At 34.1% G+C, this 15,338-nt stretch overlaps 1 protein-coding gene and 1 long non-coding RNA gene across 2 annotated transcripts in view; one reads left to right on the top strand and one right to left on the bottom strand.

Annotated features, from left to right (window-relative positions):
* Positions 1-15,338, bottom strand: part of LOC141519064 (uncharacterized) — a 222,306-nt gene that overhangs the window by 121,152 nt on the left and 85,816 nt on the right. The window lies entirely within an intron of this gene.
* Positions 3,663-4,592, top strand: LOC141517055 (olfactory receptor 4C6-like). The gene has a single exon (XM_074227986.1). It carries the CDS (start codon positions 3,663-3,665, stop codon positions 4,590-4,592), a length of 930 nt encoding a protein of 309 aa, XP_074084087.1.

The following is a 15,338-nucleotide window of genomic DNA, read 5'->3' as shown; positions in this document are numbered from 1 at the left end:
TTGACAGATTAAAGGAAGGAGAAATAAAGATTGATAAATTTAGATCTATGGAAGACAAGCTATTTTAAAGGGTTAGGGAGATTTATAAATGGAGGGTGATAGCAGGAAAGGAACCAGCGACTGTGAAGACACTAAAAGCTGAAGTTAAAAAAGTTAATTGCCATTTCAAGTTTCTTTCGGATGTAGGAGGGGTTGAGATCAATCCACAGGTAGAGAGTTATTGTTCTTGGTGACTAAAAGATCCAAGTCTTTCTAAGAAATAAGAAGGAAAAAAAGAGAGAATAAAGAATAATAGCATGGATTATTTTTTTAAAAAAATTCTCTGAATAAGGTGAATACATCTTCTGAGAGAGAAGTGGTAGAAATTTATGATAACTAAGTGGTATATAGTACAGGTTTCAGAGTCAGAAAAATATGATTTTGATTCCATATGTACTAGCTATGTGACCCTGAAAAGAATTATTTAAATTATTTTAACCTCACTTTTCTCATTTGAACTGGGGATACTTCTGACACAAAGAGATAACAAATACAGAGTACATTACAACTACTAAATCACTATCTAAATTTTTTCCATTTCCATTTCCATTTTCCATTTTTTCCATTATTAGATTTAAGAAGTAGAGGAACATCAGAACATGTGTATGTAGGGAATGAAATTAAATTAGGAAACTATACATACAATATCTTTCAACAGTTAGAACTCAAGATATCTAACATATCCATGTCTAGATCTATCTATGGCTTTATCTCTATCTGTATCTCTCTATCGATTTATATCTAGTCATCTAGTCTTTTTTTAAATAAAATATATATAAGAGATGAGAAAGTAGGAGGTCATCATAATTCAAGACTGGAGTTTGACAAGACATTCTATCAACTGGACCAAAGAGCAAATTATTCCAGCACAGAAGACTATACAAATAACTAGTTACAAGTTGTAGTTGGAAAAGAGGAAAGTAACATGTCAATATGAGAAAATAAATAATAGAGAATGGGAAGGAGTCTGAGAGGAATAAAATAGGAATGGAAAAAAGGAATGAAGGAAGGTTGAGAGGGAGACAGAGAGGAATGAAAGGGGGAAGGGAAAAAACGTGAAAGAGAAGAAGTAGGACAAAAGGTAGAAGGGAAGGAAAAGAGGAAAGGAGAGTAGGAAGGAATGAAAAAGGGACAGAATGAAAAAATGTGGTAGAAGAGGGAAGGTAATAAGGAAAGGGAGACAAGCAGGCATAAAAGTTAGGGGGAAAGTATTATAACATATCATAGAGGAACATTACCTTTGGCTTTTCTCCTGTCATTTTAACCAATTTTTTTCTTTTTCAACAGAAGTCTAAAAATACAGAAGAAAGCTATATAAGCAAAATTAAGTAAGTTGCATGTTAGCAGCATATTAGTGTGTGTATGTGCATGTATGTATGAGTATATAGGTGTATATGTAATATAATTAATTATATAAAATAACACAATATAGGAATTGCATGCAAATATATAAAAACATGGCCTTCCAATTTCTCTAACACAATTTCAGATAAATATATGCATATAGATATGCATGTTTATGTATATGTATACTATGTCTATCTATAGCTCTATAAATCTCTGGCTCTATCTATGAATCTATCTATCTATCTGAAAATGTTGTAGGGGAGGGTGGTAATATCTTTTATAGAATTTGAAATTCAAGCTATCTGAAAGACTATTAGGAGAACTAAGAGTTGGAGGCAAAGTGAGCAAAAATTCCACATATGAAAAAGCACTACTATAAAGGCCCAGAATTAAAAAATGGGATGACATGTGGTATGTTTGTAAAACAGCGAGCAGGGCATAAGAAGTGAATGGTAAAGTGAATGGAAGATCTTAGAAGAATGGTAAGGTAGGATCAAGAATGTGAAAGGATTTAAATGGAAGAATGCATATTTGATTTTAAAAGTAAATCTGGAGAGTAAGAATTTCTTGGTGTACAACTATGCGTAGGTGTATGCTAAGTAGGGAGTAGATTATTTCATATGATTAGACCTGGGTTTTTGGAAGTTCAATTTGGCAGCAGATTGGAGCATGTGGGAAGAAGGGTGAAACTTCAGACAGGGTGATTAATGAATTAAACCAGGTGTGAGGTCCTTTAGGAGGAGGATGGCACTATGGGTTTAAAGAAGAAAAAGTGAAAAATGTGAAAGTAAAATGAAGGTAATATATGACAACTGATAAACTTAGTGAGATGATTTTAAATGAGTATTGAGTATGATAACAAAGTTAAGAACCTCAGTGACTGAGAACATGGGGGATCCTAGATAGTAACAGAAAATTTAAGGTAAGTGGAAAGTTACAAATAGAAAGATTTTAAGCTTTGATAATATTTCATAATAAGTAAACTATGCTTGATTTCATATTTCAGTCTAGTCAAAAGGAATAATGAAACCTGTAGATTTACCTTTGAAAGTGCCCTAAAGGATTTAGCAACAAACAATCTGAGTATGAATCCCAACTTTGGTCTACTTGTGTGATCTTGAATGAGGATCTTGTGTCTGATCACTTCACTGTATTCATTTCTAAAATGATGAAGCTGGCTTAGATGACATTTAAGCTCTCAGCTCTAAATCTAAGACTTCATGCTGAAATAAACCTTGACTATGAATTATGCTTCAATGACTATCATATGTAATTATGGGTTAACAGTGTTTTGAGATGTTCTTTATGATGTTTCTACCATGGTAGTTGACTACTCCTCTCACTTTACCAAAAATTGATATCTTGTTTCATGAAAAGTAGTTTTTTTCCTTCTCAACCTTTCTATAGAAGACCGCCCCTCTTCCACTATTCAGCAAAGCATTTCTAAAATTCAGTTTGGAGTCAGAATTCCTATGTTTGAATCCTGCCTCTGACACCTACTAGTTGGGCGAACAAGACTAAACTACTTAATCTCTCTGGGTCTTAGCTTCCTCATCTGTATAATGAGAATGATGTCTGTAGTACTCTTCCTGTAGAATTAATTAGCGGTTTAAATTAAGCATTGTTGGTAAAATAATTTGTAGGCTTTAAAGTATCAGTTATTGTTATTATTGTTCACATTCACTGAATTCTGTTTGTTTCTTTTTAAGCAGGCATATGATTTCAGTGGATTCAACAATCTCTTTACAAGGAAGCTCCCAGTACCTATGCTGTTAATACACTGCTTCATAGTTTCTGAACTTAAAGAGATACCTAGGTAATTATAGGCTAAGAGCTTTGTCCAGGATCATATAACCAGAAGCAGGGCAGGAAAAAAGTTTTCTTTCTCTTTACTCCTTTATCTCAGTTAAGTTTTAGACACTTCCTGCCCATTTGGTTTAAGACACTTACTCATCTCCCTTATCTATATAAACTATTTAAAGGAGAAGAATTTCCTATCCCCAATTGGGGAGATGAATTAGATTCCTTGGCAATGAGGGAACCACATTCCTTAGCACTGAGGATGGTATAGTCGTTCATTCACACAGTACAAAATTAATCTTTTACATAATAAGCAATTTTATTCAGAAAAGTAACTATTCACTCAATTTTGCATTTAAAAAAACCTGGATTTTTTAAAGGAGGTTTAAGCAAGGTCTCATTAGAGGAAGAAATGAAAAGGAAAGGAGCAATAAGAATATAGTTTGATCAGGAACTCGGGAGAAGATTGGACAAACATGGAGGATAAGCAAAACATAACTGAATTCATCCTTCTAGGTCTTACACAAAGTCCAGAGCTTCGAAAAATATTCTTTGTCATTTTTTTAATTATATATGTTGTCACAATTTTAGGAAACATACTCATTGTCATAACTGTGACTGCCAGCCAAACTTTGAGATCACCCATGTACTTTTTTCTAACCTTCCTATCTATCATGGATATGAACTATACTTCAGTCATCGCTCCTAAAATGGTTATGGATTTACTCTATGAGAAGACAACCATCTCTCTTGAAGGCTGTATGACCCAGCTCTTCGCAGAACACTTTTTTGGTGGTGTAGAAATTATCCTCCTTGTTGTCATGGCTTGTGATCGCTATGTGGCCATTCGTAAACCCCTGCACTATATGACTATCATGAATCCTCGTGTGTGTCACCTGCTAGTGGCAGCAGCCTGGGTGGGGGGCTTCATACATGCCACCATTCAACTCCTCTTTATGGCCCATCTTCCATTCTGTGGCCCTAATATTATTGATCACTTCATATGTGATTTATTCCCATTGCTCAAACTGGCCTGCATGGACACCCAAGTTCTTGACCTTTTAGTCATTGCTAATAGTGGGGCAATGTGTCTATCAATCTTTCTCATACTAATTGTCTCCTATGCTGTTATTCTTTCTTCCCTGAAAGGTGGTAGTTCAGAAGGAAGGAGAAAGGCCCTTTCCACCTGCAGTTCTCACTTTACAGTGGTGGTCCTGTTTTTTGCTCCCTGTATATTCTTATACGTGAGGCCAGTAGCTACTTTTCCTATAGATAAAACTTTTTCTATATGTTCTAGTATGATTACTCCCATGTTAAACCCCCTGATCTATACACTTAGGAATATAGAGGTTAAAAATGCCATGAGGAAACTCTGGAATGCAAAAGTGACTTTGCTTTTTCAATAAAATATGTCTAACAAATAAATCATTCAAATGAAGAGAAAAGATATAAATACATTAGTAATTGTTAATTCCTCAGTCCTTGTGGGCAAAATTTACCACTTGTACAGAGTTAGTCTGAGTAATCCGACATTCAAATATCATCTAGATTTCAGGTATTTTCCCAGTCAGCCTGCAGGAGATGGTTATAGAATTAAACCCTAATCCCATATCCCTAGGATAATATAATGACAACACCAATATTATATCCTCATGATAATTTTTTGATGTTTTTTTGAACCTGATACATCTCCCTGTTTAGATTTTTTTCCCTCTTTATAAAAGCAGCATGTATAATTTAATATTCATACTGATCAGGCTCAACTGCTGGCTTCTGTTATAGGCTAATAAAATCTTTTTACACTTCCTTTCCTGAGTTTATTTATTAATCAGAATGAGGCTGATCCAAGATATTTTTTCTTTTTTTTTTGAGGTTTTTTTTTTTTGCAAGGCAAATGTAGTTAAGTGGCTTGCCCAAGGTCACACAGCTAGGTAATTAAGTGTCTGAGGCCTGATTTGAACTCAAGTACTCCTGACTCCAGGGCTGGTGCTCTATCCACTGCACTACATAGCTGCCCCATCCACTGTGCCACCTAGCTGCCCCTATCCAAGATATTTTCAAATAATTATTTATACACTTGTTCTCATTATCCTTTTATTAATAAAGGTAGCAATTCCACTACAGCCTCCCAATCTAATCCAAGTTTTCCTATAAATGTTACATAGAGATATATAGACTTATATACCTGGATATCATCAAGAAAGCAATATCAAAAAACAATTTAATTGGAGAAGTATAGGTTATTCCAGAGGTGACGTGGGTTAACTTTAACAAAATCAAAACATTTCAAGAAAGACATGGATAGAAAAAACATCCCAGTTAGGATAACTAAAGACCTTTTATAACTTGGCAAGAAATATTCAACTTAGTGATAAGATGATAAAGATGATAAAGATTAAAATGAGTGAGAGCAGAGGAACTGGAGGGGAAAAATACAGATTATTTTGTGGAGTTTGGTTGATAAAGGGAGGAGAGATTTTGGGTCAAAAATTGAGAGAATGACAGGATCCACTGAAATTTTTTTCTTCAAATATAAAGAATATTTGCATGTCATTGTAGGTAAAAAGTAATCAATCAGTAGATGTTGCAAGTCGGAAAATGTAGCAAGATATGCTGATTTCAAGATCAAGACTTTAGGACTGGATAGGAGGGTATAAATCAAAGTCACAAGTAGGTGTTTTGACCTCAGTAGTCAAATGATCCTTCTCTTTTTCAGAAGTTGGAACAAAGAAGAAAAGACTGGGAAATAATTTTGAGAGAATTAGAGATTTAAAGTGAGGGGAAAAGAAAGATCAGAATGGAGTCTTCACTTCTTTTTTAATTTTTAAGGCAATAGGGTTAAGGGTGATTTGCCCAAGGTCACGCAGCTAGGCAATTATTAACTGTCTGAGGCTAGATTTGAATTCAGATCCTCCTGACTCCAGGGCCAGTGCTCTACCCACTGTGCCACCTAGCTGCCCCATTTTTTTAAGGGATAAAAGACTGTCATCTTTTTTAGAGAAAGGGAGGAAGTAATGATAGTAGGAATTTTGAGGTAGCTAGGTAGAAATAGGAAAATTTGAATTTAAATCTAATAAAGCCATTTACTCTCTATGTGATCTTGATCATACTGCTTAGCCTATAGTATCCTCAGTTTCTTCATCTGGAAATAATAGATATTATTAGCAAATATTTAGTAGGAATATTATAAAGATCAAATGAAATAACACATGTATAGTGCTTTGCAATGTACTTGCAAATCTTAATCTGCATGCATATTAAATAGTAATTATTTCTATCAAAGAGATTAAAAATGTTTTGTCATAGCTTCCACAGTGAATTAAATGAATCCAACTACATAAGAATTACATTTTTTTCCAAAAGTGAGAACCCTGATGAAACCTCATTAAAAATATCCATTATGTTGTCCTTCACTATTTTAATTTCATGATGGTATGCATGCCTGGGTTCTGCATAGTGGACAATGCTCTCAACATTTTCCAGTCGCCAGTGGAGTGAAATAAGGATGTGTCCTTGATCCCAAACTTTTTAGCATGATGTTTTCAGCCACCTTATCAAATGCCTTCACTGAGAATGAATATGATCTCAATTTCAGCTACTGCACTGATGGCAAATTCTTTAACTTAAAAAGTCTTCAAGCCAAGACTCAAGTGGAGGAAGTATTGGTGCATGATCTTTTGTTTGCAGATGATTATACACTCAGTGAAGCCTCTGAAGCTGAGGTGCAACAAAGGATGAATAGATTCTCTGCTCTTTATGCTCATTTTAGTCTAACAATTAACATAAAGGAAACCCAGGTGCTCCATCAGCCAGCACCACACCAAATATATGTGGAACCATTGATTACAGCAAATGAAGAAGTTTTGAGTTCTGTGGACAAGTTCACTTCTCTTGGCAGTGTCTTTTCCAAGGAGGTACACATGGACAATGAGGTTGACACATACATTTCCAGAGCTATCTCAGTATTTGAGAGACTCTGAAAGAAAATGTGGGAGAGAAAAGGTATTAGACTGACTACCAAACCTAAGGTCTACAGAGTCATTGTGCTGACTTCATATGCCTGTGACAAATGGACAGTCTACCAGGACCATGTCAGGAAATTAAATTGCTTCCTTTTAAATTGTCTTAGGAAGATTCTGAAAATCACCTGGAAGGAGAAACTACCATACATTGAGCTAAACCACCTAGTATTCCAAAATTACTACAGATTTCAACTACGATAGGCTGGACACGTTATGCTTTTCAAAAATACTGTTTTATGGAGAATTCACAAAGGGAAAGCACTCACAAGGGGGTCAGAAGAAGCAATAGTGAGACTCTTATCCTCAGTGAAGAACTTTAGAATTGATTGTACAACATGGGAGACACTGGCACAGGACATCCTGGCAAGGCCTGCCCTCATCAATGAGGATGCTGTGCTCTATGAGGCAGAATTGAAGCAGCCCAAAGGAAATGTGACATCTGTAAGGTTACAGTACCCACCCCAGGTGTTCACTTGGACTATTACTATTTGTGCCCTACTTGTGGTAGAGCATTCTGAGCTCTACCATTGGTCTGATCAGTCACACTCAGACACACTGTAATTTGTCTCCTACATAGTGATGTCATTTTGATCTTCTTTGATAACAAAGAACAAGAACCAATCATTTTAAAATATTTTTTTTAAAGTAAGAAGGAAGATGCATGAAACAATTAAAATTAGTTTTCTAAGGTATGAGTGGCAACAGAAGAGGCCAAGTGATTCCAACATTGAGGGTAGATGAACTGGATGACTATAGAGTAATAACAAAGGATAGATGATAGTAAAACTTAAATACAGTGAGATAAATGCAAAAGAAGGAAAAGGAGAAAAGGATGGAAGGAAGGAAGGGTTAGGCGTTCTTGGTTTTGTTCCCTATATAGTTTTCTATATGAAGTCAGTAGACATTTTTTCCAGTAGAAAAACGTTGTATATGCTACTATGATTACTCCCACGTTAAACCCCCTGATCTACACTGTTAGGTTTGCAGAGGTTAAAAATACTATGGAGCAACTTTGACTCAGATGAATGTCTTTGACTGTTCAGAAAAAGTTAGTTTACTATTTGGAAGTCATTCAAATACAGTAGAAGAATGCAAGCAACTTTAATTCAATAACACTTGTATCAATGAATATACTTCTACCACTAGTAAAGATCACAATCCTTTCATAAATTTTTCCTAGTCTATATTTTGCCCATAAATCACTGAGAGATGTATCTGTCATATTAAGTAAATTATAAACTCAAATATTAACTGAGTCTGATGTCTTGCAGAATGTTCCATATTCATAGTCTCCCATTTTATGGTAATAATAACATTTTTATAGCCCATAAAGGTTTCAAAAATGTGATAGTTATAGTTTCTTAAAGCACTTTACATATATGACACAATGTTACCCTCCCAATATTCCTCAAAGGTGTCCTTTCATACAAAAGGAAATTTAGATTTTAATTGTCTGATAAAAAGAACTTAACTCATATCTTGTTGATTGAAGTCCAGTGTTCTATATTTTTATCACTCATTTTCAGCTTCAGACAAGTGAGAGAAGTGTATTTCCTCAAGTTCTCTTTGATAGTTAGATTCAAGTATTAGAATATGTTCTTCAGTTTCTTTAACCAGTTTGTTTTTAATATTAGCTTTCTGTGTATATTGACAAATTGTGAATTTTCTTCTTGTCATTAATTCCCATGATTACCAGAATTCTTTATATTTCTTATTTCTTTTTAAAAATTTATTTATTTTCATCAATATGCATATGTATATTTTTAAGTTACAAAATTTCCTTCCACCGTCCCTTCCTACCCCCCTCCCCTCAGCAGCAAAAAAGTCATATTAGCATTGTACATATATATTTTGATAAACATGTTTACAGGTTAGTAATTTTTGGTATGAGGAATTAGGATTAAGGGAAAGAGATACACAAGTGATTATTTTCAAAAAGTGTTCATCAAATTCTGAAGGGTTGGGGGGTTGGGGTTTTTTTGGTGTTTTGTGTTTTGTTTTGCTTTGTTTTTCTTCCTCTGGAAGAAATGTGGATGGGGATAATATAGTACATAGCCAGTCTAATACAGCTGTTCCAGCTTAATGGATCATAGAGAGAAGCTGCTTCCATCAACATCTCACAATGTTATTGTTTATGAGTACATTATTCTCTTGTTTCTACTCCCTTCAATCAGGATCAGATCCCCTAAGTCTTTCCATGATTCTTTGGAGTCCAACCATTTATGGTTTCTTTTGGAACAATAGTATTCCATAATATTAATGTATCATAACTTGTTTAGCCATTCCCCAATTGATGGGCATCCCCTCAATTTCCAATTCTTTGCTACTACAAAAAGAGCTGCTATGAATATTTTGGAACATGTAGGATTTTTCCCTTTTTCTATAATTTCTTCTGGATATAGACCTACAATTGGAATTGCTGGGTCAAAGGGTATGACAGTTTTATTGCTCTTTGGGCATAGTTTCATATTACTCTCCAGAAAGATTGGATCCATTCAGAACTCCACCAGCAATGCATCAATGTCCCAATCCTCCCACAATCTATCCAACATTGATCATTTTCCCTTTTTTCTTATCTTGGCCAATATGATATGTGTGAGATAATACTTCATTGTTGTTTTAATTTGTATTTCTCCAATCAATAATGATTTGGAGCATTTTTTTCATCTGATTATATATAGTTTTAATTTCTTCATTTAGCAATTGTCTGTTCATATACTTTGACCATTTATCCATTGGGGAATGACATGTGACTTTATAAATTTAATTCAGTTCCCTATATATTTTAGAAATCATACTTTTATCAGAACTCCTAGTTGTGAAGATTGGTTCCCACCTTTCTGCTTTCATTCTAATTTTAGTTGCACTGATTTTTATTAGTGCAAAACCTTTTTAATGTAATGTAGTCAAAACTATTCATTTTACAGTTAATAATGTGCTCTAATTCTTGTTTGGTCATAAATTTATCCCCTTTCCATAGATTTGATAGATAAGAGTATTTCTTGATCTATTAATTTATCTATGGTATTCTTTATGTGTAAATCCTGTACCCATTTTGACCTTATTTTGGTATACAGTGTGAGATGTAGATCTATGCCTAGTTTTTGCCATACTGTTTTCCAGTTTTACCAACAATTTTTGTCAAATAGTTAGTTCTTATCTCAGAAGTTAATGTCTTTAGGTTTGCCAAATAGTAGATTGTTGTAGTCATTTTCTTTGACTTCTTTAGAACCTCTCCTAATCCACTGATCCATTACTCTATTTCTTAACCAATACCTGGCAGTTTTGATGACTGCTACTTTATAGTATAGTTTTAGATCTGGTGGAGTTAGGTCACCTTTCTTTACATTTTTTCACCATTTCTTAGCCTTTTTCCTAGTTTGGTAAAGTAGTTACTTGGTAGTTTAATTGATTAAAACACTGAATAAGTAATTTAATTTGGTTAAAATTGTCATTTTTATTTATTAGCTTGACCTAACCATGAGCAATTAACATTTTTCCAGTTATTTAGATTTGACTTTATTTGGGTGAGAGGTGATTTATAAGTGTGTTCATATAGTTTCTGGGGTTTTTTTGTTAGGTAGATTTCCAAGTATTTAATGTTGTCTATAGATATTTTAAATGGAATTTCTCTTTGTAGCTCTTACTCTTGGACTTTGTTATTCATATATAGAAATGCTGATGATTTAAGTGGGTTTATTTTATATCCTGCTACTTTACTGAATTTGTTAATTGTTTCAAGGAAATTTTTACATTGTTTTCTTGGATTCTTTAGGTATATCATCATATAATCTGCAGAGAGTGAAAATTTTGCTTCCTCATTGCCAATTCTGATGTCTTCAATTTCTTTTTCTTCTCTTACTGCTATTAGCATTTCTAATACTAGATTGAATAGTAATGATGATAATGTGTATCCTCGTTTCCCTTGATTTTATTGGAAATGCTCCAAGTTTATTCTCATTACATATAATATTTGTTGATGGTTTTGGATAGAAATTATTTTTTTTTTATTTTAAGGAAAATTCCATTTATTCCTAAACTTTCTAGGGTTTTTAATAGGAATGGATGTTGTATTTTATTAAAGTCTTTTTCAGCATCTATTGAGATAACCAAATGATTTCTGTTGGTTTTGCTATTGATGTGATTATGTTGAGTGTTTTCCTAATGTTGACCATCCCTGCCCACCTGTTATAAATCCTACTGATCATGGTGTGTTGTCTTAGTAATAACTTGCTATAGTCCCACCGCTAAAATTTTGTTTAAGATTTTTGCTCTATCCGTTGTGCCACCTAGCTGCCCCTAGCCATATCATTTCTTTTCAGTATTTTTTTTAAGATTTGTCTATGATTTTTCTTTGTCTGTTTTGGTTCTTTTTGATTTAGGTATCAGCACCATGTTGGTGTTATAAAAACAGTTTGGCAGAACTCCTTCCTCTCCTATTTTTTAAAATAGTTTATGTAGAATAGGAATTATTTTTTCCTTAAATGTTGGGTAGAATTCACTTGTAAATCCATCTGGACCTAGAGACTTTCTTAGGGAGTTTATTGATGATTTCTTCAATACATTTTTTGAAATGGCATTATTTAAACAATTTAGTTCCTCTACTGTTAATCTGTACAGCTTATATTTTTGTAAATATAAATCCATTTCACTCAGGTTATTCAATTTATTGGCATATAGATCAGCAAATTATTTCAGAATTATCTCTTTAATTTCCTTCTCATTGGTGGTTAGTTCACCCTTTTCATTTTTGATACTGGTAAGTTGTTTATCTTCTTTCTTTTTTTAAAAATCAGATTAACCAAAGGTCTATTTTATTGGCTTTTAAATAAAACCAACTCTTAGTTTTATTTATAAGATAGATGGTTTTCTTGCTTTCAGTTTTATTAATCTCTCTGTTGATCTTCAGAATTTCTTATTTAATGTTTAATTGGGGATCTTTAATTTACTTTTTCTAGCTTTGTTAGCTGCATTCTCAATTCATTGATCTCCTCTTTCTTTATTTGATTCATATAGGCATTTGGAGATATAAAGTTTTTCTTCAAAACTACCTTGGCTGCATCCCATAAATTTTCATATTATGTCCAATTATTATCATTTTCTTGGATATAATTATCAATTATTTCTATTATTTGCTGTTTGAACCACCCATTATTTAAGATAAAGTATTTAATTTCCAATTAGTTCTTGGTTTATTTTTCCATGGCCCTTTATTATATGTAATTTTTATTGCATCATAGTTTGAGAAATGTATATTTATTATTTATGCCTTTCTGCTTTTGATTATAAGGTTTTTGTGCCCTAAAACATGGTCAGTTTTGGTGTAGGTGCCACATTCTGCCAAGAAAAATTTATACAATTTTCTATCTCCATTAAATTTTTTGCAGTGGTCTATCATATCTAACTTTTCTAAGATTTCATTCACCTTCTTAACTTCCTACTTGTTTATTTTGTTGTTAGATTTATCTAATTCTGAGAGAGGGAGATTGAGGTCTCCCATTATTAACATTTTCGTTTCTAGGTCTCCTTGTAATTCCCTCAGTTTTTCCTCTAGGAATTTGGATGCTATATCACTAGGTGCATACATGTTTAGTAATGATATCGTTTCATTACCCATAGTACCTTTTAAGATGTAGTTTCCTTCCTTATTCCTTTTAAAGAGATTGATTTTTGTTTTTTTCTTTATCTGAGATTAGGTTTGCTATCCCAAGATTTTTTTTTTTACTTCAACTGAGGCATTATATATTTTGGTCCAACCTTTTACCTTTACCCTATGTGTATCTCTCTATTTCAAATGTGTTTCTTGTAAACAAGATACTGTATGATACTGGTTTTTAATCCACTCTGCTATCTGCTTCTGTTTTATGTGAGCATTCATCCCATTCACATTTACAATTAAGATTACTAATTCTGTATTTCGTTCCATGTTATATTTCTTCATTTATAATTTTATCTTTCCTTTTATTCCTCCTCACCAAAATTTTACTACCTTTCTCCTTTGACTTTTCTTTTAAAAAATGTAACTTTCAGTTTATTTTCACTTATACCTTTGCCTTCCCTTTTATCAGTCCCTTCTCCCTTTACTTTTCCCTTTCTCAGTCCCCATGCCCCCCACATACCCTGAAGATTAGGTTAGATATTTAAAACCAAGTGGGAATGTATTATTCCTTCTATTAAATAGAATTTATTCAGCTTTCACATTCTCCCTTTTTTCCTTCACAAATTATAAATCCTTGTATCTCTTTATTTGGTGATGTTTATCATCTAATACTATTAATCGAGTATCATCTATCACAGTTTGATTATTTGATTTCTTGATAGGCTCATATTGCTGTCAAGGGATTATCGCAGATTGTTTACTTGATTGCTTGATGAACTGTATTGACTCAAATTGCATCAAATTATAATTACATTCATTTTTTACCTTCCCCCTTTTCAAGTATCTTTCACTCGCACAATCACACAATCCTCCTCATGAGCCAAAGTATCATCCAAAGCCATATAATTTCATTTTGTGGGGTTTTTTTAAGGTTTTTGCAAGGCAAATGGAGTTAAGTGGCTTGCCCAAGGCCATACAGCTAGATAAGTATTAAGTGTCTGAGGCTGGATTTTAACTCAGGTACTCCTAACTCCAAGTCCTGTGCTCTATCCACTTTGCCAACTAGCCACCCCTAGCCATATCACTTCTTGAATTATTTGTGCCCATCCACCACCCAGGCCTATTTTCTCTCACACATCACCCAAGTATCTTTCAATTGCACAATCACACAATCCTCCTCATGAGCCAAAGTATCATCCAAAGCCATATAGTTTCGTTTTGTGGGGTTTTTTTAAAGTTTTTTTTAAAGTTTTTGCAAGGCAAATGGGGTTAAGTGGCTTGCCCAAGGCCATACAGCTAGATAAGTATTTAGTGTCTGAGGCTGGATTTTAACTTAGGCACTCCTAACTCCAAGTCCTGTGCTCTATCCACTGTGCCAACTAGCCACCCCTAGCCATATCATTTCTTGAACTATTTGTGCCCATCCACCACCCAGGCCTATTTTCTCTCACACATTACCCAAGTATCTTTCAATCACACAATCCTCCTCATGAGCCAAAGTATCATCCAAAGCCATATAGTTTCATTTTGTGGGGTTTTTTAAAGGTTTTTGCAAGGCAAATGGGGTTAAGTGGCTTGCCCAAGGCCATACAGCTAGATAAGTATTAAGTGTCTGAGGCTGGATTTTAACTCAGGTACTCCTAACTCCAAGTCCTGTGCTCTATCCACTGTGCCAACTAGCCACCCCTAGCCATATCATTTCTTGAATTATTTGTGCCCATCCACCCAGGCCTATTTTCTCTTACACATTACCCTCCTCCCCCTCTCCCAGCCAGGATCTGGGTATCTAACCCCTTGTTAAGTGAAGCAAAGTCTATTCTCTCTCCCACTTTACCACCCCCCCCACACTGGGTACTTAGCCTCTTTTTAAGTGAAGCACTGATTAAGTTAAACCCTGATCTAAATAAGGGTTAGAATCTTAAAGATCGCTAAGTATTGGGAGGCTCTGGAGGTCTTACCTGAGAATTTAAATGATTTTAAGTTACAGAGACACTGACTCAGGACCTCACAGTTTATGTGCCCTCATTAGACAAGGTACTAAGCACAGTAGGGTTAAAGGATAATGAGACACTTAAGTTTAAAGTTAACACCCCTGCTTTCCTTCAGGACGTTTTGTCTCAAATATAGTGATGTCATCTTGGACCTCTGCAATGGAGAGATAAGACCCAGTTATACCCATATCCTTTAGTTTCATTCTTTTCAATTATATTCTACCCTTTAATTATCCTAAGAGAATTAAAGTTCTAAAGAATTAGAAGTGCCATATCTTCCCTTTTAGGATTACATACAATTTGCTAGTCTTGACCAATGTTTGTTTCGTTTTGTTTTTCCTTCCCTTTTTCATTTACCTTTTCTTTATGTAACTCTTCAGTCATGTATTTGGTGAATGAATTCTCTATTCAGTTCTGGTCTTTGTGTCAGGAAATTCTAGAAGTCCTCTATTTTATTGAATATCCATCTTTTTCCCCCATGACAGTATATACTGAATTTTGCAAGGTATTACATTCTGGGTTGTAATCCCAGGTCTTTTG

Source organism: Macrotis lagotis, chromosome 3 (assembly GCF_037893015.1).
Source record: "Macrotis lagotis isolate mMagLag1 chromosome 3, bilby.v1.9.chrom.fasta, whole genome shotgun sequence".
Classification (NCBI taxonomy): domain Eukaryota; kingdom Metazoa; phylum Chordata; class Mammalia; order Peramelemorphia; family Peramelidae; genus Macrotis; species Macrotis lagotis.
This window is presented reverse-complemented; position numbering and strand designations above follow the sequence as displayed.

Excerpts from the sequence above, each read along its gene's own strand:
- LOC141517055 (XM_074227986.1), top strand. The coding sequence starts at position 3,663 with ATGGAGGATAAGCAAAACATAACTGAATTCATCCTTCTAGGTCTTACA.